The sequence below is a fragment of the Corticium candelabrum genome, chromosome 22, assembly GCF_963422355.1.
Source record: "Corticium candelabrum chromosome 22, ooCorCand1.1, whole genome shotgun sequence".
Classification (NCBI taxonomy): domain Eukaryota; kingdom Metazoa; phylum Porifera; class Homoscleromorpha; order Homosclerophorida; family Plakinidae; genus Corticium; species Corticium candelabrum.
This window is the reverse complement of record NC_085106.1, coordinates 4,109,247-4,131,746: the sequence shown is the minus strand read 5'-3', so window position 1 is coordinate 4,131,746 and position 22,500 is coordinate 4,109,247. Positions and strand designations below refer to the sequence as shown.

The 22,500-nt window shown below is 40.3% G+C and overlaps 3 protein-coding genes across 4 annotated transcripts in view; 2 read left to right on the top strand and 1 right to left on the bottom strand.

Annotated features, from left to right (window-relative positions):
- Window positions 1–5,335: 5,335 nt before the first annotated feature.
- LOC134197299 (uncharacterized) lies at window positions 5,336–8,755 on the top strand. Its single transcript, XM_062666591.1, has 4 exons — window positions 5,336–6,009; window positions 6,078–7,779; window positions 7,838–8,002; window positions 8,076–8,755. The coding sequence occupies exons 1-4, from the start codon at window positions 5,336–5,338 to the stop codon at window positions 8,547–8,549; spliced, it is 3,015 nt and encodes a 1,004-aa protein (XP_062522575.1). The 3' UTR covers window positions 8,550–8,755.
- Window positions 8,756–10,305: 1,550 nt separating this feature from the next.
- The window catches only part of LOC134197180 (carbonyl reductase [NADPH] 1-like), a 14,363-nt gene continuing 2,168 nt past the window's right edge, over window positions 10,306–22,500 (top strand). Inside the window, exons 1-9 of one of the 2 annotated variants that reach the window (XM_062666455.1) lie at window positions 10,306–10,425; window positions 10,482–10,563; window positions 14,455–14,633; window positions 14,704–14,816; window positions 16,004–16,126; window positions 16,184–16,236; window positions 16,986–17,080; window positions 18,181–18,244; window positions 18,302–18,585. In XM_062666455.1, the coding sequence (XP_062522439.1) occupies window positions 10,402–10,425; window positions 10,482–10,563; window positions 14,455–14,633; window positions 14,704–14,816; window positions 16,004–16,126; window positions 16,184–16,236; window positions 16,986–17,080; window positions 18,181–18,244; window positions 18,302–18,390 (822 nt within the window). In that variant the 5' untranslated portion in view covers window positions 10,306–10,401 and the 3' untranslated portion in view covers window positions 18,391–18,585. Of the gene's footprint in view, window positions 10,426–10,481; window positions 10,564–14,454; window positions 14,634–14,703; window positions 14,817–16,003; window positions 16,127–16,183; window positions 16,237–16,985; window positions 17,081–18,180; window positions 18,245–18,301; window positions 18,586–22,500 lie in introns of those variants that run through there. The other variant, XR_009972607.1, reaches the window with a different exon arrangement.
- Window positions 20,387–22,500, bottom strand: part of LOC134197620 (mitochondrial enolase superfamily member 1-like) — a 2,388-nt gene continuing 274 nt past the window's right edge. The window contains exons 2-4 of the mRNA XM_062666965.1: window positions 22,362–22,500; window positions 21,941–22,002; window positions 20,387–20,728 (exon numbers count right to left, since the gene is read on the bottom strand). The exon at window positions 22,362–22,500 is cut by the window's right edge and continues 6 nt beyond it. Of these exons, the coding sequence (XP_062522949.1) occupies window positions 20,456–20,728; window positions 21,941–22,002; window positions 22,362–22,500 (474 nt within the window). The 3' untranslated portion in view covers window positions 20,387–20,455. The remainder of the gene's footprint in view (window positions 20,729–21,940; window positions 22,003–22,361) is intronic.

The following is a 22,500-nucleotide window of genomic DNA, read 5'->3' as shown; positions in this document are numbered from 1 at the left end:
AGGGTGGTGACGACCGACAGTACATACGACCGTATTTATGCTCGATTAGATCAGATGCAAATGAAGCTATTCTGACCAATAGACGAGACTTGTTCTTATTATAAGGCTCCACCTCTCTTTGTCTGCTAGCTGCTCAGGGCGTACATCCTGTACATGTGGTTTAGTCCACCACTTTACACAAGGATTTAGGCCTTAGAAACAACGCCTAGTCATTTGCACGTGCATGTTTTCCAACCCAAAACCAGACGTCTAGAGAGCGAAGGTGCTGGTGAGAGTTAGGCGTCATGCTGTACACGTGTAGTTGCATGAAACCTGACTTGTAACATTTTTATTGTTCCACAGTGTTACTTTCTGCATAGTGGCGGTTCCGCAGTCTGACAGCTTGAACTCTCGGTGTGATTGGCTAGGCAATGTTGTTGCAGCTACAATAATAGTTTCGTCTTCCACAAAAATTTGGCGCTCCACGGGAATTTGCGAAGGAGGACGTGTATTGTCCACGACAGCGCGTCTGTTTGTCGGACGAATCGACTGACCTGTGAGTACACCAGTCTGGAGACGAGGTGCTTCGCACCCTTTCTTTACACGACTGCATTGGAAACCTTAGCTGAGACCAGTGGGTTGGACTAAAACATTAGTTTGCCAAACATTATCACGTGACGAGATATGATTACATACCCGTACACCAGCAAAGGATTTAGCAGTGTTGTGCTTCTCTATTCATTCTTCGTCTGTTACAAACTTCACTGAAACCCCTCAAAAATAGAATGCCACATTCTGTGAATTCGAACAGTACAAAGGTCATTGCAAAATTCCTGCAAACAACGGATGCATTGCGAATTTCCATTTTAGATAAAGGTCAACGCAAGCGTATATAGATAATTGCTGTAATCACTAAAAGATCGTAGCATGGACCACCTTGTGATTCAATTCAGATTACTGAGTCCCGAGTTCAAGGTCGTAGAGAACAGAAAGTAAGTGAACCTGTGAAAAAACGAAGCAAGGCAGCTAGTCACGTGTCAGCGCCACCTAGCCGATCTACTTTCATTTGATTAGATAAACTGCCTGCATGTGCTTCTCAGCCAGTTGTCTATATATGTGTTGGCATTGCGAGTGTCTATGGTGTCGTGCACGGGACTTTGTATCTCAAAGGCAGAATTCAGTGTTGTCGGATCTATGTATGGCTGGTGCCAAAATTTTGGCCACAAAACGGTTTCTGAAGCCACTTGATTAATATTTATAATAATATCAGCAAGTTGCGCAAATCTCAAACTGGAAAAATTGGCTAAGTAAATGCTACATAAGTTGCCTTCAATTAAATCAATGATTGCAAAATGCCTTACACAGCATTAGCTGTCTATAAGAGCCTATATAGGTTTCTGATGTGACGAATACGTGTACTTGTCCTTGACGTTCTGGTGCGAGCCTTGCATCACACAGGAGAGCAAGTGGACACGGACCAATGTCATCATTAAATCAGTAGACAACTATCATCATATATAGACTATTAAAAAGTTTAAGCCGTAAATGACAAGTGTCTAAGACCCATGCCAAGCCTGGTGCCACAATTGGTACACTGCACCATCACCATGGCAATGGCACCCATAGAGCTAATTAATTAAGGTTGTTTGTGTTCACCTAAACAAAGTGTTAGTTAAACAGACCATGCACGTGCTTTTATAGGTTTTAACACATTATCAGTGCCTATTCATTGTGACTTGACTGTAGTGTGATTGTTTAGTATTCTTTGTCTGCCTTTATTGAGGGAACTGCACTATTTTATGGTGTGCAATAAAATATATTTTATGTCAGAGAATTGTAGTTCCTAAAGACTTTCGTAATCGAGCCAGTCTCTTTCCGCCTTTGTCAGAGAATTGCTCGAGTCCGGCCATCCTATATATAAGCACCGGAAGAAAACCCTCCCTGATGGCTGTCTAGACAGGAGACATGATGTACAGCCCATGTTTTGTTCACGGATACTATTTTGTTCATTCACGGCCACGATTTTGTTCACATTCGCTGCTATTTTGTTTACCGGGTACTATTTTGTTCACGCACATTTCTTCCTCTGTACTCGCATTTTCGCGTCACAAAATTCTTTTTTGTAGAAAATGTGCTATACTGATTACGATTTCTAGCTCTATTATTCCAAATTGAAATAGCTGTTGTTAAAAACAAATCCATTCAACTACCCACCCCATGCCTAACCTCTAATTTGCTTTCTGTACTCTGATAGTAGACTACTAGTGCAGTCAACTTCTGAGAACTTGTTACAACAATATAGGCTATTCCGCGCGCGAAAAACTTGAAATACTCTCCAATATGCTCTCTTCACGTGTGGCTCCGTCCCACTCCAGCCCCTAGCCTATAAGCACGCGTTAAGAAGGCCTATGAAAAAGGTATACCCGGCTTGTCATATGCTTTCAAATGGTGCAAGTTTGAGTCACATGCCACACCAACAGAGTAGACATGGCTGGCTACACGAGGCTAACTCTAGAGACGCTTTCAGGCATGTGCGGAGACAAGGTCACCGGAGACTCCCCATTGCTATCTTTACGTGGAAAGACCATTCAAAGGAAAGTAAGGCGTCCTAAATTTTAGTAGTGTCGAGGCTATTTCAATATCTAGGTAGTGCAACAAACTGTATACTGTACCTGAACTAGATGGCTTTCGAAACTCAATTGCTAGTTTTACAAAGGCTAGCCAATCCGAGTTTAGTAACCGCATTTTGAATGTTAAAAATTTAAGTCAGATGCCATAGTAACGTCTCGATGTTGGACGTGTCACAGTGAAATAGCCTCGTACCAGACCCTCTCACGCCGTCGTGCCCGGTCCCGTATAGCACGACAACGTCGGAGAGGGTCTGGGATCATTCCTTTACCGTTTATGCTTTAGATGATCAAATTAGCTTGTATGTCACTAACCCTCAGGCTACTAATACGATTAGTATAATACTTATTCTCATGTGTCACACGGAATGTCTTCCAACCGTCTTGACCTTCCATTCGTGCTCTAATTGTTTCCTTTCAGTGCTGGTATCCTGTCCCAGCGCAAGTTCTACGTATTTGCCAACCTCTCTGGGAGAGAAGATTTCCTCGAGCTCTCTAGGAGAGCGGAAGTTATATAGTCAACACTGCGTACGCGCTGCCAGGCTCCAAATGCTCCCGAATCGTACACGAGCTCCCTTATCGTATATTGTTCTCGTAGCCTAGCACAGTAATAGAGCGGCGCCTAGTGCATCCTCACTCCAAGCTACCTAGACTGCGGATCGAATCACATTAGATTTCACAGCTTCAGATAACGTGAATCGAACTCAGGATCGAGCTCGTTCTGTGAATGAATCTTATTCCATGCCATAAAATGACTCCCTTCCCATGCAGCTACAAGAACGAAATGTAAACAGTGAATGTATGCAATCGGATATCACAGGGAGCTTAACCTTGATGGAAGGATGGATTCATAATTAACTAAGAGCATGAAAGTGTTGACGTTGGTGACGTGGGTAACGCTTAGATGACGTGGGGTGACACTAGGTAAAGAAAGTAGGCTGGATGACCCCAGACCCTCTCCGGCGTTGCCCTGTTATACGGGAACCGGGCACGACGGCGCGAGAGGGTCTGGTACGAGGCTACAGCGGAAGAGAGTGACATAATTTGAAGGGTGTGCTTGTACGGGACTTGACAACCGGAAAATCAGACGCCAGCTGTCATCGAAGTTAACTGATCAAGAAAGTAAAGGTGAGATCGACAGTGTAGTGCAATTGTGATTTTGTTGCGTTTATATTGTAAATTGAGGGGACCCAAAAGGCGTGTTTGCATTTCAAGAATACCGAATAGCAGCGATAAAGCTAAGACGTAATCGGAAGTATAGAGACACCTAAACAGCAAGGCCGCACCACTCACAACACTATCGGATCGACCACGACGCCTAGAGTGACTTTCGCAGCCGCATACTCACAGTTTTCATGTAGGTCACTAACTAAATAGCCATTAGGCATGTGTTTTGGTTGTCGAGCGCACTACTGACTGTAACTAGTAACGTAATACGGTCTAGTGCACTGAGGACTGTCAGGCTCGGATGACTGTCGCGGCTGATGCGCATGCGCTCGCTATTTGCTTCGATTTTGACTAGACAGTGTTCTATACTGTATGCCTACAAGTCGGTTGATTTTACCAGAACTTCAAACGATCTTTTGGTAAGTCTTTTTTGTTGTATAGATAGCGTTTTTGTCAATTAGGCGCGGCATACATCGTTTCACAGTGGATAGGGCTTTACTATGATGTGCAAGAGATCTGCTCTTTTGTGTGATTGCGTTAGATACGGCTGGAAAACTGCATGGTAACGTTCACGATTCTTTCTTTATGTAAGGGACTGTTTGGTTCACAGGGACTAGGAACTTGCAATTGCTCATGGGGACTAGGGATATGCTTACGGGGACTAGGGATTTTCTCACGGGGTCTATATCGGTACCTAATTGATCACGGGGACTTAGGTACTAATGCATACGGGAACTTAGGCACTCATACTCACGGAGACATTTTGTTCATAATTGCCCCAATTTCGTTTACATGCATGGGACTATTTTGTTCCCGCCTTCGGTAACCGTCGGGGCCGTCATATAGCGCAGCCTATTTTGCTCACAGGAACCATTTGGTTCACCGACACTCTAGGTAGACTAATTAAATTAGTTCAGTTCTTTTTCTTTACTTACATCACATACATACATACATACATACATATATATATATATATATATATATATATATATATATATATATATATATATATATATATATATATATATATACACACACACATATAAAGACGGTGTGTGTGTGTGTGTGTGTGTGTGTGTGTGTGTGTGTGTGTGTGTGTGTGTGTGTGTGTGTGTGTGTGTGTGTGTGTGTGTGTGTGTGTGTCGCGCGTATCTCCGCCGCCCCAAGTCTGATCTCCACGTCGAATTGGTGGAGGCCGACAACGACGGAACTAGTTTTCGTCTTGCGCGGGAAGACGCGATTTCTTGTCGATCGAACCCCGCACTCGCACTCGAATTTCTCTAGTACGGCGCATCGGATCGCTACCAAATTCAAACTGCCCATTCCTGGCATCGAATGGTACGCACGGCACGTATCGTTTATTATTATACTGGCGACATCGATAAAGCATCTATAACAGTTACTGTCTATTAGTCAACATAATAGTTATTCCACTCGTTATATTGTTACAGTTCCAATATAAATATAAAGTTTAAAATTTTAAATGGTAGAATAATTTTACACAATATGTCTGCTGCACTTGCAGTAAAAATATTTATCTATTTTTTATAGGACGCTGAGACATGAGTCGCCGATACTACAAAGATTGGGATACATTTCCGCCTTCCACTAGTTTTGACACTTCTTCACGTCTTTCCGAAACACCCGGATCTCTGTGGGTAGGTAATCTACACCCAAGAGTGACAGAAGCTAAGCTCTCGAATTTCTTTTCGAAAGCCGGGCATATTACCAGTGTTGTCGTCAAACCACATTCATCGCAACTATATGCATTTGTGAATTTTCGTAACCTGACTGACGCAAAAGCTGCTGTAAGACGCTATTGTGGCAGAGAATTTATGGGTAAGAAAATCGAAGTCAGGCTCCAGGAGAAGAAAGGGTTTTGGTCTTCGCCTCCAGCTGCTCCATCGGCGTTTGTCCGTGAAACGACCCCAGCACGGCCAGGAGCTATTTGGATCGGATCTCTTGGTAGTGAGACGAACGAGAGAGACATTGAACAAGCGTTCCGGCAGTACAAACATCAAATCAAATCAATCACAGTCGAGCGCGATATATACGGAAACTCCAAACAATTTGGTTTTGTCAACTTTGATATGGAAGAGCATGCAAAATTGGCAATAAACGAAATGGAAGGCGTGGTGATTAGAGGCAACAGAGTGAAACTGAATTTGAAAAAATCTTTATCTCACTTATCACCTTTATCAACTGCAACTGATTTCGCAGTATTGAATTACAAATGGTATATTAACATTGCATACTCTTTACATACTAATGTCTAAACGGTTATGATCTATTATGCTATTCCAGGCACCCAACAGAAGTGAGAGAACGAGAATGGAAGGTGAAAAAGATCTTTGAAACCGATCCTTTAGTATCGTCATGTATCTGGAAGAAGATCCGTCCTGAATTGTATTCTTTTGCTAAGAAAGTGAATGTCCGTGTTGAGAAAGAGAAAGATGACCCTATTGCAATGATTGGGTCACAAAATGGGGTATCCACAGTTCTTCAGTGGCTCTCTTCGAAAGCTCTAGAATTGACGCGCAGTTTTACAACAGAAATGGTACATTTTGATTCTGTTGAAGCAGTTGCTTTTCAAAATTTTGCAGTTGGGTCGAGTATTAGAAGGTTGGAGATCAAAAACTGTGTTGAAATAAAATGGCCAGAAAGGGGTCTAGTTGCCAAACGTCTAATTACCAATGCTGGTCAAGAAAGAGTTTTAGAACTTAGAATCAAGAACATGCTGGACACTGAAGTAGATGCTATCATTTGTGCCGCAAACTCTAGTCTCGACACAACAACAGGTTTGGCAAAGATTTTGTCAAACGCAGGAGGCATCTCTATCCGAAGTCAGCTGAATGATTACGTTGAATTGCACGGAATGGCAGCCGAAGGTAGTTCTGTAGCAATCGAAGCTGGAGAGTTGAGATGCGAGTGGCTCGTATTTGCTGTCGTTCCCAGTTGCGTTGCATCAACTTTCAACTCTAGGGATCGTGAGTCGTTTTGGGCTGCCGTCTCAAGCTCATTGCGTGAAGCAGGGACACGCAACGCGACTACTGTAGCTATACCTGCCTTAAGGGCTGGTTCATCTCAATTGCCAATTAGGGAATGCGCAGAAATTACGATACGAGCAAGTCAACAATATCTCGAGTCTTGCTCTGATTCTAGTGTGAGTAAGATCGAGATTGTTTTGCCTCCTGATCCTACACTGGTCGAAGAATTTGAAAATAAATTTAGTTCCGACGTTTCCACAATTGGCAAACTTCCAGACCTGCAGCCACCGGAAATATCATTTTATTGGTTGTACAAAAACGACAGTGGCGGTTTTACCCATTATGATGAAGCAGCTGCCAGAGCACTAGAAGAACAATTTCAGGCTAGCGCCAAGACAGCGATCATTCAAACTAAAATGTTTACCTACAAGGTAGATTTTAGTTCCATGATACAAACCAACGCTAGAACGTTCAAAATGAGGCAAATTAAACGAATCGTTGCTACTGACAGTTGCGCGTGGTTGTATAAAGAAAATGACGGTAGCCACAAACCGTATGACAAATTCTTCTCTTCCGCAATAGAAACGGCACGCGCTAAGGGGCAGAGCAGAATTTATATAACACCAAATAAGTACACTTACACGATTGATCTGCAGAAAATGGAACAAACGAACAACTCAACAAATATGAAGCGACCAATAAAAAGACAAGCCGCCTGTGCAAACACGAGTTGTAGCTTTCCATACTTGGCAATGTCTTTCGACGTAGATGTTCGTGGGCAACCAACTGATGTTGAATTGGCAGTATCGGAGTTAACTGTGTTGATTAGAGAGGCAATGAAAACAAAAGCGGTACCTATTCCTAAAAGTTTAACAACCAGCATTCAAACGATAATCAAGCAATATGGCGAAGCGTACGGATTAAGAATAAAATTTTCACAATCACCCGACAGTGGATCATCAGTTGCAACAGTTGGAGGGTTTAAGAGTCGTGTAGACAAATTTGTACAAGACTTGCAAGTATAAATTGTGTAAATTAACAACAATTTAATTTATTAACGTGTTAAATGATTTGTAGGATAAAATTATTAAACTCCAGGAGTCCTCAACGCAGCCTGAATGGAAGTCACCTTCTGAATGGGAGCTACCAGTTGATCCCAACCAGCCTACTTTAAAATTGGTCAATCCTGCAGGAGAAGAATACAGACGTGTTCTAAACAAAATGCGTGAAAGTATGCCCGAGGTAACGGCATTCGCACCCTATCTCTGTAACCACCAATGTTGGCGCATGTAATGTTTTCTGGGTAAATATTTAGGTTCAAATTGTCAAACTTGAACGAATTCAAAATGTTTGGTTGTGGCGCAAGTATTGTCAACACATGGAACGCATGAAAGAAAAGAGCGAGGACAGTGTCAAAGAGAAGAATTTGTTTCATGGAACAAGTTCAACAAATCCTGACAAAATCTACTTGAGTGAAGAAGGATTTGACATGAGATTTTGCGCTGGAAGATGGGGTTGGGGTTGCTACTTTGCAGTGAACGCGAGCTATTCTGACGGTTTCTGTTACCGAAGTCTTTGGGGAAAACAGATGTTTCTAGCTAAAGTGCTAACTGGAGAGTCTATCAATCATCCTGGCGATAAATCTCTGCGAATGCCACCAGAGAAAAGATCTTCCAGCGGTCACACAGTAAGATACGATACCGTTACAGGCATCAGTGTCAGTAGCCGTATCTACGTCACATACAATAATGACAAAGCATTTCCATTCTATCTCATTACTTATCGTTAGTGCAGCACTTTCGTCTGAACTATAGTCTAAGCACTGCGTTTATCAGTTTGGTTACGTCATTTGGTATTTTATTCTTCGAGCATTTGCAGCAGTTGGAACGAAATTACTTGTTGTTTACCACTGTCAGTACGTTTTAATGTCTGCTCATAAATTCAGAATTGTTGTCTAGCCTAAACCTACGACAGGATTTGAGTATTATATACATGGCTGAGAAACTGAAGTATTCACAAGCGCGTCTTGCATGCTCATTGTGCAGTTGGGGCGTATCTGTTTCCGACTCGATATGTATACAAAACTCCAAGACTTTAAATTTCTGCTTGCAACTACATGTAGTTCTAGGCCTAACAGATAAACAGTAGCAGTTCCAAACTCTGTCAGGTTACTGAATACCATTCTTTCCTGCTTGAGCTACTGCATGGATACCAATCTTACTTTCGAATGCTAAGAATTATCATATCTTTAATTAGTGACTCTGTCCTCCAGCATAATTTGACAATATGAAAGAGTGCTACTTGTCAAATCAATACAAAACTAGACACGTTTGGTCTCTGCCATTCTGGTAATCTACCCAAAGCATCTGAAATGTCCAAACTAATTAACTAAGCAATACCTCTCTTTCTATTGACTCTATCATCCCAAAGTTATCCCTTATTTCAGTTGCAGGATTTCATGTAATCTTTCTGTGGTTGAGTACGTGCATGTAATCCCAAGATTTGCTCATAGACAATAATAAATGTTTATATTTTTAATTTCTAAGCACTTCTTCTTTGTAAACGCTTCGCTTTGTATATAATATAAATATAATAGACAGCGTCTTAGTTAAAATCATCACAAGGACGGTGGAACTGGGGAGCAAAAGAGGCATCTGGGAGCATTGCCCCTCCAATATACTGGACTCTTTCGTTTTAGCAAAGTTGACTCGCTTGATATACACACATTGTCGTGATCATTTGTGTGAATGCCGCTCAGGCTACTTTCTGTGACAAATGCAATGACAAACCACCATATTCAGTTAAAATTAAAATGGCGGCAGTCTGTGACCAAATTTTTGTTCCTCCCATTCAAAGCAGCTTTAGCCGCTTCTGTATTAACTTCATTAATTAATTAATTTTCAAAAACTTGATCTCCAACTATATATAGTTAGATATATGAAAACGTTAAATAAAAAATTAAAAATTTAAATGCTAAAAATTGAGAAATTTAAATTTGAAAATTGAAAATTTAAATTTTAAATTTATAAATTTTAAATTAAAAATTGTCAAAAAATGAAATTAAAAAATTTTTAAATTTTAAATTTTCAAATTTCAATTTCAAATTTTTGGTTTTTAAATTTTTAGTTAACGTTTTCATTTTTTAAAATTGGCATTGCATTTTAAAATTTAAATCTTTGAAAAATCAAAATTGAAATTTTAATTTTTCATATTTATAAATTATTAGGTGCAGAATACAATTTCCGTTAGTCAAAATACTCAATATCGTACCGGCCACAATGCATCCACACAGATACCGATTACAATATCTAACTCTTTTTCCAAAGTGAAACACAAGTTTTTGTTGAAAAACACATCCAACCTCTAGCCTTTATTTGCCTTTTGTACACCGCCAATGAGACTCCATTTACTCAAACAGCTTCTCTATCAAATGCGTAAACTGCTTTTGCTCGTAGACATCTGCCCCTCAGGGCCTGTCATCGGGTGCATTGTCGCCATCGGCTGGACACTCGAGGCGAAGAGCTTCCGGGAACTTGACTAGAGTCCCGTATGTAGATTTAGGTTTGTCTTTTATAGTCTTGCTAGATAAGTTTGTTTGCTTGCACAAACGACTGCGCAGACACTATCCGCTGCTGTTCGAAATGAGTGCTTCAAGAGTGGCCGTGGTACTACCAATAAATGGCTAATGTTTTGTTGTGTAGAATTTCCATGTATTGTTCAGGTAACTGGTGGAAATAAGGGGATTGGATTTGCTATAGTCAAATCTCTTGCCACACAGTTCGAGGGAGATGTGATTTTAGCAGGTACGAAATTAAGGCTGTTAGTCAATAGCTAATTAATTAATTAATTAATTAATTGTGTTGTTTCTATCTGTACGTGTACATGTTTTTGTAAACAATTTCACAAGTATTAGTCAACGACAAGTAGTCTTGCCACTTCATAATAGTGACTCAACATTGATTGGCGGTCAGTGCTGCATGAGTACTACATAGTATGGTACTACACAGGTGTTTAATATAGTAGGCAGGAAGATTCCAGTCAATGTTAATAACAATGAGGTCATCTATTAATTGAAAACCATTATAATTATTGTCAACGTCGTTATATTCTATACCTTAGTTATAGACAACTTATTTCTCGCTGTGTGTTGTTTGTCTCAATCGTACGACGAACTTTGACTTTTACTCTGGGGTTTCCAGGCAACCTGGGAACATGCCTATAACTATGTACACTTTTGTCACTTTGGATAATCTCAAATGTTTGGTATTGGGACATTGTACATGATCATGTAGGGTAATAATCTCTTGGTGAATCTTTTGTCCATTTGGCTGCTACAGGAGACTGATTGCAAACACTATTAATTAAGTTGTTTGGAAATGTGGGACTTTTCTATGCTGCTTGTGGACAGTGGGCATCTTCCATGCATTAGTTATTTTTGAAAGTTTTAATTTGCTGCCAATGTGTTGTGTACTATAGTAGACAATTTTTGAAAATAAAACAAATCTCTTTATCTCTCTGTCTGTTTGTATTTCTCTGTCAGCCTAGCCAGGAGCGGATACAGAAAATCTTAGATGGGGTCATGCAGGATGACCTGGAGTCTGGAAGAGCCTTCCACTAAAATATGAATTAATGATAAAACTGATAAGTCACTGCCAGACGTTACTGACAAAATATCCTCAGTTATGTGTGAGTTTAGCCAATCATTGAATTTAAGGTGTGTGCTCTATATATTGCCGCACAATCAGACGAAACCTAGTGATTAAAGTGTAAATATTTAATCTACCAGAAGACAGTTTAGCTAAAGCAACATGTTGTTTACTACACTAATACGTCGGGTATCCGGGGACCTTGGGACCAGGCACCGTTTGCAACTGGGAAATATCCATATCTCAGAGGGTCAAATTAACAATATGTTATGTTTCATGTTGTGTATATATCATCATAGATCAGGGTATAGTGACTTGAACATAACAAGTGTTTTCTATTGAATAATAGTGGATGGGACAGCTGCTTCCTTGGACCTTAGCTGAACAAAATACACCGATAGTCAACTGTGATCCACGTATGATACACCGCCGCTAGTCTTGTGTAGCCAGACCCCTTTGCGCCGTGTTCTGGGCAAAATGGGGTCTGGTGAACAGCCTTTCATGTCACTGTGCCACGTAGCCAGAAATCGGCTATCCAAAGAGCAGATTTGGTTGGTTAAACGCTTTACCAAAGACCAGATTGGTATGCAATCAGTGCAATCCTATCTCAATTAGCTGCTCTTGTTGCGTAGGGAACAAACAACTCCAAGACTGCAGCTAGAGTCGTTGCTGTTTGTGAAATCTGCATGTCTACAGCAACAATTAAACACAGCCACGGGAAAGTTGACGTGGACAGGCTTCGATCTCTTAGCTAATTAGGCAATCTGTCATGATTGTCGTTGTACGTAGCATTTTGTGCTTGTGTCACAACGGAGACTGAATGCGAATATACTCGATGTAAAGCAATGCACAAAACACATGAGATGATTATCCAAACACAGGAAGACGGCTCATCTTGTTTTCAATGACGTCATCTCCAACGCCTTCAATTCCAGGACCAGATATCGTTCACTCTGGACTGTTTGCGGCCACTCTAGACGTCAAAACAGCAAACAGCATCGAGTGCGTTCTCATCTATCCAGTGCGTTTGCATTCAGTCTCAGTTGTGACATGAGTGTGCAATGCTAGACCTACAACGTCGAGCCTGTCAACGTCTACGTTCCCACGGCGGCGTTTTATTGTTGCTGTAGACTTGTAGATTTTACAAACAGCAACAACTCTTGCTGCAGTCTTCAAGTTATTCTGTATGAAACAAGAGAAGCTAGTTGACATAGGATTGCACTGCTTGCAGTCTATGGTGAAGCATTTAAAGCCTTGTCTACACTAGACCACAATGGATCACGATCCAATTGGGATAGCGAGCATCCACACTGCACTTTGAAAACGCTACCTCCACTTCATTTTGATATCACCTGACTGATGACCGATGTGTACGTGTAGCTTCTTTGCTTGTGGAAAGCGTTGATACAGCGACGTAAGGTGAGCGAGAACAAAAACAAGTGAGGAGCATTAGATGTTCTGTCTTCACGCATAGCATACGTGGAGGTAACGCCCGCAATTTCTAATTGGATTCAACCTGATTGCGATTGAAACCATTTTGCGATGTGGATTGGATTTATCGCGATTGGATCGTGATCCAGTTGCCAGTGTGGACAGGGCTTAAGAAACCAAATCCGGTCTCTTTAGATAGCCGATTTCTGGCTATGCGTTACACAGCGACATCAAAGGCTGTTCACCAGACCCCATTTTGCCCGGAAGTATGACATGGCGGAGGGGGTTTGGCTATGCGAGACTACACCGCTGCTTGGCGACATTTGTGTTCTCTGCACCGAACATGATCTATTCTCAATCTTTCCAAATGTCTCCAACAGGTGACTTCGGCAGTTCAAAATCTCAGCTACACGACATTGAGACTTCCTTTTCTCGATTTCTCTCTTTTTCTCAAGTGTAAGGGCAGACTGCCTTCGCTTACTGGTCACCATTTCCATGGATGCAAAATTGCACATGCGCTTTTATGTAAAAAAGTTTTCACACGTGATCGCTGGGACTGCACGGTAGATCGATGTCCTCGGAACTTTGAGGGCCAGATAACCAAGGTATTAGTGTATAACTCAATAGCTGTACGGACCCTTAGATTAATGTAATCTTTTCTCTCCTTTCTGCTAAACAGAGTAGAGAATGCCCTGAAGAGACAATTGCCATCTCCAACAGCGGCAACAGAGCACAAATTTTGTGCATCTTCTGGTACAAGTTGTTCTGCAATTGTGTCGTGACGAAACATAGACCACTGCAGGCCCCTCTTGGGCTTGCCCACTTAGCCTGTGTGAACCACCAATATGGTCAAGTAGCACTTTCGTGTTCAGCTCTGTCAGGTTTGAAGCAATTTACAGGGAATGTTGTCAAAAGAGTGCATGCAGTTTTTTCAGAAAACGGAGGTAGAATGAGTCAACATTGTGAGTAGCGCAGAAATCAAGACTTCGAACTTAGCACGGATAAGTGGCTTATAGTACACTCAACTCGACCAGGCTTCGTTGGCACTTGCATGTAGAATGTGTGACACGTGCAGAAAATGTGCCAGCTATGTGATCAGATGAAGTGCGAGGCACATGTCTCGTTGCTGGAAGTCAGAATGAATGTGGCGTAGCTACGGGAGTTCATGCACTGGAGATTCCTGAAACGGCTTGATCAGCTGTACATCAAATGTAGTACAGTTCACTTACGTAGCTAAACATGTATGCTGAGTCAGTATGCTCTGTAGTTCAGCATCATTCAGAAGAGGTCGCATGTGTCGCTCTGTGTGTCTCCTGTATCCGCTACTGCTATGACTGCTAGCTGTCTAGCTTTTTGTATAGCTGTCTGTTTGTGACAATGTTTATCTGTTGGTTTCAACCTTGTATGTCAGTCTGTTTATCAGTCTGTCTGTGACAGCATTTAATTAAGTGTTTGTCTTGATTACACTAAATTAACTGAGTCATCTATTGGCAAGTAATGATGTTATTGTTGTTAAATGACTAAATCTTTTTATATGAATGCAATGCAGATAACAAGATAACTGATTGTAAAGCATTTGAATATTTTGGTCACAACTGTAGTTGGTTTTTGTTGCAGCTCGTGATCCTTCTAGAGGACAACAATCTCAAAATGATTTGGAGAAACAAGGCATAAGAGTCATTTACCAGCAGCTTGACATATCAAATTCCAAAAGCATTCAGGAGTTCAAAAATTTTCTTGAAAAGAAATATGGGGGCTTAGACGTCTTGGTGAATAATGCAGCTATTTCCTACAAGGTCAGCTGTTACATGCATCATCAACAACTGAATGAAGATAACTAAATTTATGGTTGGTGGGTTTTTTTAGCCAGCAAGCACTGCTCCTTTGGCAGAGCAAGCTCGAGAAACAGTTTGTGTCAACTTCACTGGTACACTTAATGTGTGCCGAGCTTTATTTCCACTACTGAGACCTCATGCTAGGTTAGAAGATTTCTTTCTAACGTTTTTTGTGCTCTATGTGCTGAATGTGAAGTAATTTTGCTGCACTTTTTGCTTGTGACAGTTGGCAGTTGTGAAGGTAGTATGTTACCAAAATGAAAAATGATAGCTTATTGCTGGTTTTAGCCCTTTGCATGCTGGCTTGTGTTGTTCGTTTGTCTGGGGACATGTTTCAAACAAGCTTTTGAACTTGCGAATATTGATTATATGATTTACAACATGAGTAGATAATTGTGCAAGTTGTTGGTACAGTACAGTATTGCATTTTCAGGGTTCTAGCCAAGATTTTTTAGGGAGGAGTATAGCAGTATGGGCGTGGCACATGATTTTGTCACGTGGGCGTGGCATGTTGGTGTTGTCTGTAACAATTTTGAAATAAACATGTACGCTGGCTTGGGGAGTGGTTTAGGACCTTACCTTTTGTAAACCATTTGCTTTTGGTGTACTGACTGAAACTCATTCTCTATAATCACACTGAGGCAGACTGATAGTAAGGTATGGATTATATTCTTAACTTAATTACACTAGGCAGCAAATCCAATTACAGTACTATAGGTATGCAATTGAGACTCATGATTGACAAGTCTCCACCTTCTTCTCCATTATTGCTGTTGATAAACGTTTCACAGGTATGAACAGAGACATTATGCCAGCTAGTATATTGAAGGGGTAGCGTGTAGGTTGAAGGCGTAGTGGGCAGGTGTGAAGGTGTAGTGGGCAGGTCTGAAGACGTAGCAGGCCGCTCTGCCTTAACATGCTGATCTAGAACCCTGATTTTAGTGGTTGAGTATTTTGATTGTGTTACTGAATAGCTAGAAATGATCTAAGCTATAAAATGCACAGCAATTTTTATGAATTTTGTATTCACATTATCTCTACCTACATTAGAGTTAGTTGCTTCTGTGTGCATGCTTTGCTAATCAATTTTCAATAGTACTGTACAGAAGATTGACATCTGTTTAGTTTGTGACAGTTTGTCTTAAACCTTAATTTATGTCTATTTATTCTTCTACGTTTATTTTCTTCTATGATTATCTATTTTTAATTGTTAGTTTTATGTATCTTGTCTGGCCTAGAGCACTGTACCTGTAGTGGTATGAAACAAAATATATTATTATTATTATTATTATTATTATTATTATTATTAATCTCGATTTGCTGATTTGAAGGGTAGTGAATGTTGCATCATCTGCTGGTCATTTGAAGATACTGAAGCCAAATCTTCAACAGCAGTTTGCCTCAGACTCACTAACTGAAAGCGAACTGGAGATGTTAATGAATCAGTTTGTTTCGTAAGGCACTTTTAATTTGCAATTTATGAGTATGCCCTGATTGTAATTGAATTATAGAGATGTTGAAGCTGGCGTCCATGTTGAAAAAGGATGGCCTAATCCTTTCTCAGGTAACAACAGACGTTTACTGTATTACTCTTAAACAACACACATGCATTTATACTAATACAAGTACTGTAAACTAAGAAATTCTTAGTGGCGATATAGTTTCGGTAATTTCACTATGGCCTATGATGTACCTAAATTAAATCTCTACCTAAATTTGTCAACATTGTCAAACCTCTGACACCCAGCAACAAAGTCAGTGTGAACTGTTGCAATTATTATCTAACTAGGTAGCTAGTTCACACCTGCTATTGTGTTGCACAACTGCGTAAATGTATTTCTAGTGCAGTGTGCAAGCTTCCAAGTACTTTCACTGAAAATTGGTTACTACCAAAACAGAATATTTAGGACACACCAAAATTTTTATGCCACTGAAATTTTTTTAGTTACAGTAGCAGTAATTACATTGCCATCTCATTTTTAAGATGTTTAGCTTCTGTCTAATTAAGAATAGGGCGGCTCTTTCTATTATAATGTGTGTGTCGTGCTCAACACGATCTGTCTGGTTAGTAAGGTGTATTGTGCATCAGAATCATACCCTGTTTCAGATGTGCTTAGACCATTAAGATTGTGTAGACAGAAGGAATGATTCTATGCAGGATTCAAGTAGATCCAAGAAGCACTGGTTTCTGTAATTACTGCAGGAGTGAATACCTGGAATGATGTCCAGCCATGTACAATATCTGTGTGCACAGTGCCAACCACTCACTAACAAAATGGCACTGGAGCAATCTTATGTTCTTTCTGTTTGTAGCATATGGAACGTCTAAGGTTGGACTTGCTGCTTTGACCAAAGTTAGTGCAAGACAAATGTCAACTGGAGACAAAGAGGACATTCTTGTGAACAGTGTAAGTAACCAACCAAATACTGACTTTGTTAGACATGCAGTGGCTAAGTGACATGAATCTGATTTTAAAGCATCAAAATGTAATGACAATATTTGGTAGTTGTTGTTGTTGACGCTCTTATAAATGCATTATACATCTTATATGGTGGAGCCGAGCCGAGCCCTCTTTCCATAGACTAACTGCTAGAAAGTGGTGACATTTGTTAATCAAAATTAGTAGTTTTGTAATCCTGTTTTGGGAATAACTAGAGTGTCTGTTCCATATAAAGTAGTTTGGCATGTAATTGGGTTTATATGCAATTTTGAAAATGTTCTTTTGACTCACTGGGTGGTAACTGTGGCAATACTTACCTAATTTTACTTCAATCAGCTAACTATCAGAATTTGGGTGAAAATTATTCTCGATAGCACTAGGCCATCTTCGCCTTATGTGGTGGACTAATCTGTGTGATTGCAAGTAGATATCACATAACCAGAAACAAAAGTTGCAACTGTAAGGCAAAGAATGGTCTAGGAACACATTATTTCACATGACTGATTATTCAATTAATCAATAATTCTTTTATTAATTAACTTAATTTACAATATTTATCCAATTAATTAAAGTAAGCTTCACGTCAAGTGACCTAGTGTGTCGCTAGGCCACTCTTTGCCTTGCAGTAGCAGCTTTTTCCAGTCATGTGATCTCGACATGCAATCTCTCGCATAGTCCACCATGCAAGGCAAGGATGGTCTTAGTGTCAAGGCTAGGTGAAAATATTGACAGTATTACTAGAATGTGATTTAAAATATTGACAGTTTTATGTGTGGTTGCTACTAATTGGCCATACTAATTATGTATTGGATTATCAACACTCATGAACCACAGCTTGTTGTTAATTTCTAATCTTATAGAAAAGAGAGGCGCGAAGTCTACTTTTGAGGGACATACTTATTTGTAGCTGCATGTTGTCAACCTGTTCATGTGTAGTACAGTATAGTATATATTTGAGCCAAATTTGGAAGCATGCTGTTTGTGACAATGCAAAGAGAGATTGTTTTGTCTCTGTAGATTCTATGCTAGTTTACTGTTTATATAAGAATAATATACTTGCTTTTCAGTGCTGTCCTGGCTGGGTAAAGACTGACATGGCAGGGGATCGAGCTCCCCTTACTCCTGAACAAGGTTTTTCCTTAGTGATTTTCTATTTTATAATTAGCGTTTTATCTAGAATATATGCAGGTGCGGAGACTCCAGTTTTCTTGGCTTTTTTGCCTCCTGGCAGTCCCACTGGCCTATTCTTTAAACAAAAGAAAGTAGTTGATTGGTGACTAGGCATAACCAGACATGATTGGCTGTAAGGTATGTATTGCTGCTGCAACTACCATGGGCATATGTATCTATTGGCAGGAGCGCAGATATTGTGGTGCTGAAACTCTGAAATGCATGGCTGACTTGTTGGATTTATATGATTGGTTTGCATTGGCTGAAGCAATTCTTGACATATAAAGGTTTCATGTTGTCATACAAAATGTCTACTAAACTGGTTTAGAACTACAATGTGCTTCTTTCCTTTCCACTTGCAACAGTGAAATACTAGAAGCTAGCTAAGAAACAAGCTCCATGCTAGTTAAGTGCTATTCTTCAATATTAAATTGAGATCTGCCTCTGAGTATCTCATATTGCATTGCATGTGTGCTTGCATATAATGGAGCCCCTGATTAGTTAAATCATCTCTTCTAAATATTGGCCTGGCATTTTGTTCGACGATACTACTACAGTCCCATTTTTCAACTCGTTGATATGTATTTATTGAAATGCATTGTGTTATGTTTACAATAGCTCTGACATGCTTGAGCTTACTTAGTTTAGATAAGACGTTTGGTTCGTTTAAATTCACATCTACATTTGGTATACCTAATGTGAAAAAATTCAGTATAATATGGACAATAGCTGAGTTCGTAACAGCTTCAGTTATTCAACATATTCACTTATCCAACAGGGTCTTGTCCCAAGGGGGTTGGATAAGTGACACGCAACTGTAGTGGCATAGCTGGGCCCTCAAAATTAGGAAAGCCTGCAGCTAAGGCCATATAAACTATATGACGCTTTTAATTGTCTGAAAGACACAACCACTAAAATCGAGGAGGTTAGGCATCACCAGTGCCCTTATTGTATGACCCCACTTCTTCAAGATCTTATTTTAGCACTGATGGAACTAGTATCGCGTAGCCAGACCTTAACCTCGCCGAATATACTTCATGGCATGAGGGCGGAGTTAAGGTCTGACTACACAGACTATGATGCAACAGACATGATCTTTTACTTTCAGACTCAATGTCTTTAGTCAAAGATTGAGGGAGGATTACACCTTCTATTCTATGCCATCGTGAGGTGCAACTAACTCAACAGGTATACCATGAGGGAGCTCTACATTTGTAGATTGCATTTCAGTGTTTGGGCTGCACTATCCCATAATCCCACTAAAATACACTGTTTAGACTTGTGAGGTTATTAATAATACTGTTTTTGTTGATGGTGTTATTCTAAGCATACTGAGAATATGGACAAGTACTTGTTGTATTTGAAAGACTATTAAGGGTTGATCGGCCACCCTGTGTGTTAGCTAATTGTGAGAGATGTCGCAGTCCCTCAAAGTATCATGCTTCTATTAGTGTGCTACATGTAATCCACAGTTTGCATCAGTAGATCAAGGGTGTAGAGTATGCCTTATAGATTGTATTTTGCTAATATTGTTTACCAGTAATGCGAACACAATTAGAATCTCAACAGTATCAACTGTTATCAGTACATCACATGATAATGTAGGGTTGCTAACCCACTTACTTTCTACAGTATTCACTAGTCAACTTAGTAATGTTGTGTATTGTATACTATTAAATATTAAGGCATGGAAGCTAATTGTCCTGCCAGTTGACTATACTATCCCCAACTGCATTGAGCAGCACATCATATGTGAAGACCCTTGATAGGCTTCCTACAATCTCTACATATTTGTCTGTACCAGCCCTTACAGTTTTCTTATTACGCTACTTTACAAAGGCACAAGCAATTGCTTCTCGTGGCCAACTGTGACATAACTAACTGTGACATAACCAACTGAGCCTTGCAGATATGATGATGGTAGCTTGACTCATTTGCTTTTCATCTCCGTGCAACCTAATATTCATTGTACTATTGTGTTCTTGAAATCAGGAATGCTTGTATGGTTTACTGACCTATTCTAGAATTTCTAGACATGGAGTATTGACAGCAATTTTAAATAATATGTGCAAGAAAGTTGCTTAAAATAAATGTAATGTTGGCAAAACATATGCGCATGCGCTATCATACATTCTTAGAGAGCATCAATACTAATACACTACATTATTGAAGTTAGTCTCTTAGATCGCTACTAGCTCCTGGTTCTTCGGGCACCCTGTATACTCCTTCATTGACTTGGGCAGGAGTAACAAAATACTTCCTGAGATGTGGAATATATTCAAGAAAAAGTTTCTCGTGTCCCAGCGCAATGTGGTAGAATAATACTAGGTGTTGGCTGATTTGTCCCATGTCACCAACATGTGGAACAACAGGAAGACAAAACTTTTTGGCCATCATTGCTACAAGGATAGTCTTGCTGATGCCTCCAGTTCTTGAAGGATCAACCTAAGTAAATTAGACAACAAATGTGGCAAAGATACCATTGGACAGAGAATAAATGGCATCAAAAACCAGAGTGCTCTTATACGTGCATACATGCACACAGGCAGACAGGAAGACAGACAGACAGACACACAGACAGTCATGACAGCGGGGCTGTAGATAGGACTCTTTTGTGGGGGTTTTAAAATTGTTTATATACCCATAAATGCAAGCATGCGTTTGTCTAGCCTAAAAACTGGTACTTAAAGAGTGCTGCTTTTGCCAAAATAGCAGCTAGCTATGGCGCAGTACACAAGATCTAGTCAATGCTGTTTGTGGAGCAGCTCAGGCAAGATCAACAATTGTGGTACACATCTACCTATCAGAGTTGGACACACACACACACACATACACGCACACACACACACACACACACACACACACACACACACATACACGCACACACACACACACACACACACATGCACCACACCCACGCACCACACACCCACACCGCACATACCACACACACACACACCCACACCGCACACACACACACACACACACACACACACACACACACACACACGCAGTGGAGTTATGGTGTTTCCAAAGACCAATGCTTGCTGTGCAGAAGCGTTCACAAACATTGCAGTTGAAGTTGCCACTCTTAGAGAATACTCCAGTCTTCTGTTCCTGTCTTTTTTGGTTTGAATACTTTTCAAATGTTTGTCTTCAAAATGTTCTAAGGACTTTTTCCAGTAAGATCTCCACAAGAGATCTGTCTGATGCATATCATTCCCAGTTTGATACATCAATATTACAAGATTTTAAATTGGATTTAACTGTGTCTTTAAAGCGTAATTTCTGACCACCTGCTGTTCTAGAATCTTCCTTCAGTTGACCACAAAACACTACCTTTGGGATTCTATCATCCTTTATTTTGAACAAGATGGCCACACCGTCGGAGTTGAGCTGGAAGTAGCAAAGTCTCAATTCCAGGCATGTTGCATTTTTCAAAACCTCGTATTGGGTACCATGTCTTGCCATTTGACAGTGGCGATTTTGCAAAGACATTGCATGTGAAATTGGTCAAGTTGTTTACTGTGTCTTCTATATAATGTCCAAGTCTCACACTCACACACACACACACACACACACACACACACACACACACACACACACACACACACACACCAGAATCCAGTTGCAGCACTCACAGAATTTCGTCCATACCTGAATGAAGTTAGCTGCCTGTGCCTGCATGAAGTTCTTGAATGTCACGTGGTTTGGTATAGCTAAAAGCAAACATAAGCGTATCAGTCTATCAATCACACCAATATTTATAGTTAGACAATCTATTTTTCATACAGGCTTGCATGAAAAAGATCTATATTTGGAGAAAATTTTCCTCAAAGATTTTGAAGATTTTTACACATTGATTCTAGCTCTACAAACACGTGTGTGAGTGTACAGGCTATTACATGTTATATATAGAATTCACTTGGATGGTTTGCACAGTTAGGCAGAAAGAATGTCATTTGATGTGCCAGTGATCAAAACATTTCAATAGCAAGTAAATATGTTTTTATTAATATCAAATCTCTCACAACTTTGGCAGCGGCCTGTATTAGTTTCAGAAATGGTTAGTAATTACCCTCTCCTATGGCGACGGGATAGCCAGCTCTGACAAGACTTTGATGAGAAAACACGTCATCCGGGTGTGTAGGCTCTTCAATCCAGTAAGGGTTCACTTCCTTTAAAGCCTCACACATATCTACTGCAGTCGAGAGTGA

Coding starts and splice junctions, on each gene's coding strand:
- LOC134197299 (XM_062666591.1), top strand. CDS start 5,336: ATGAGTCGCCGATACTACAAAGATTGGGATACATTTCCGCCTTCCACT. Junction 6,010..6,077: donor GCAGTATTGAATTACAAATG/GTATATTAACAT, acceptor ATGCTATTCCAG/GCACCCAACAGAAGTGAGAG. Junction 8,003..8,075: donor TGCGTGAAAGTATGCCCGAG/GTAACGGCATTC, acceptor GTAAATATTTAG/GTTCAAATTGTCAAACTTGA.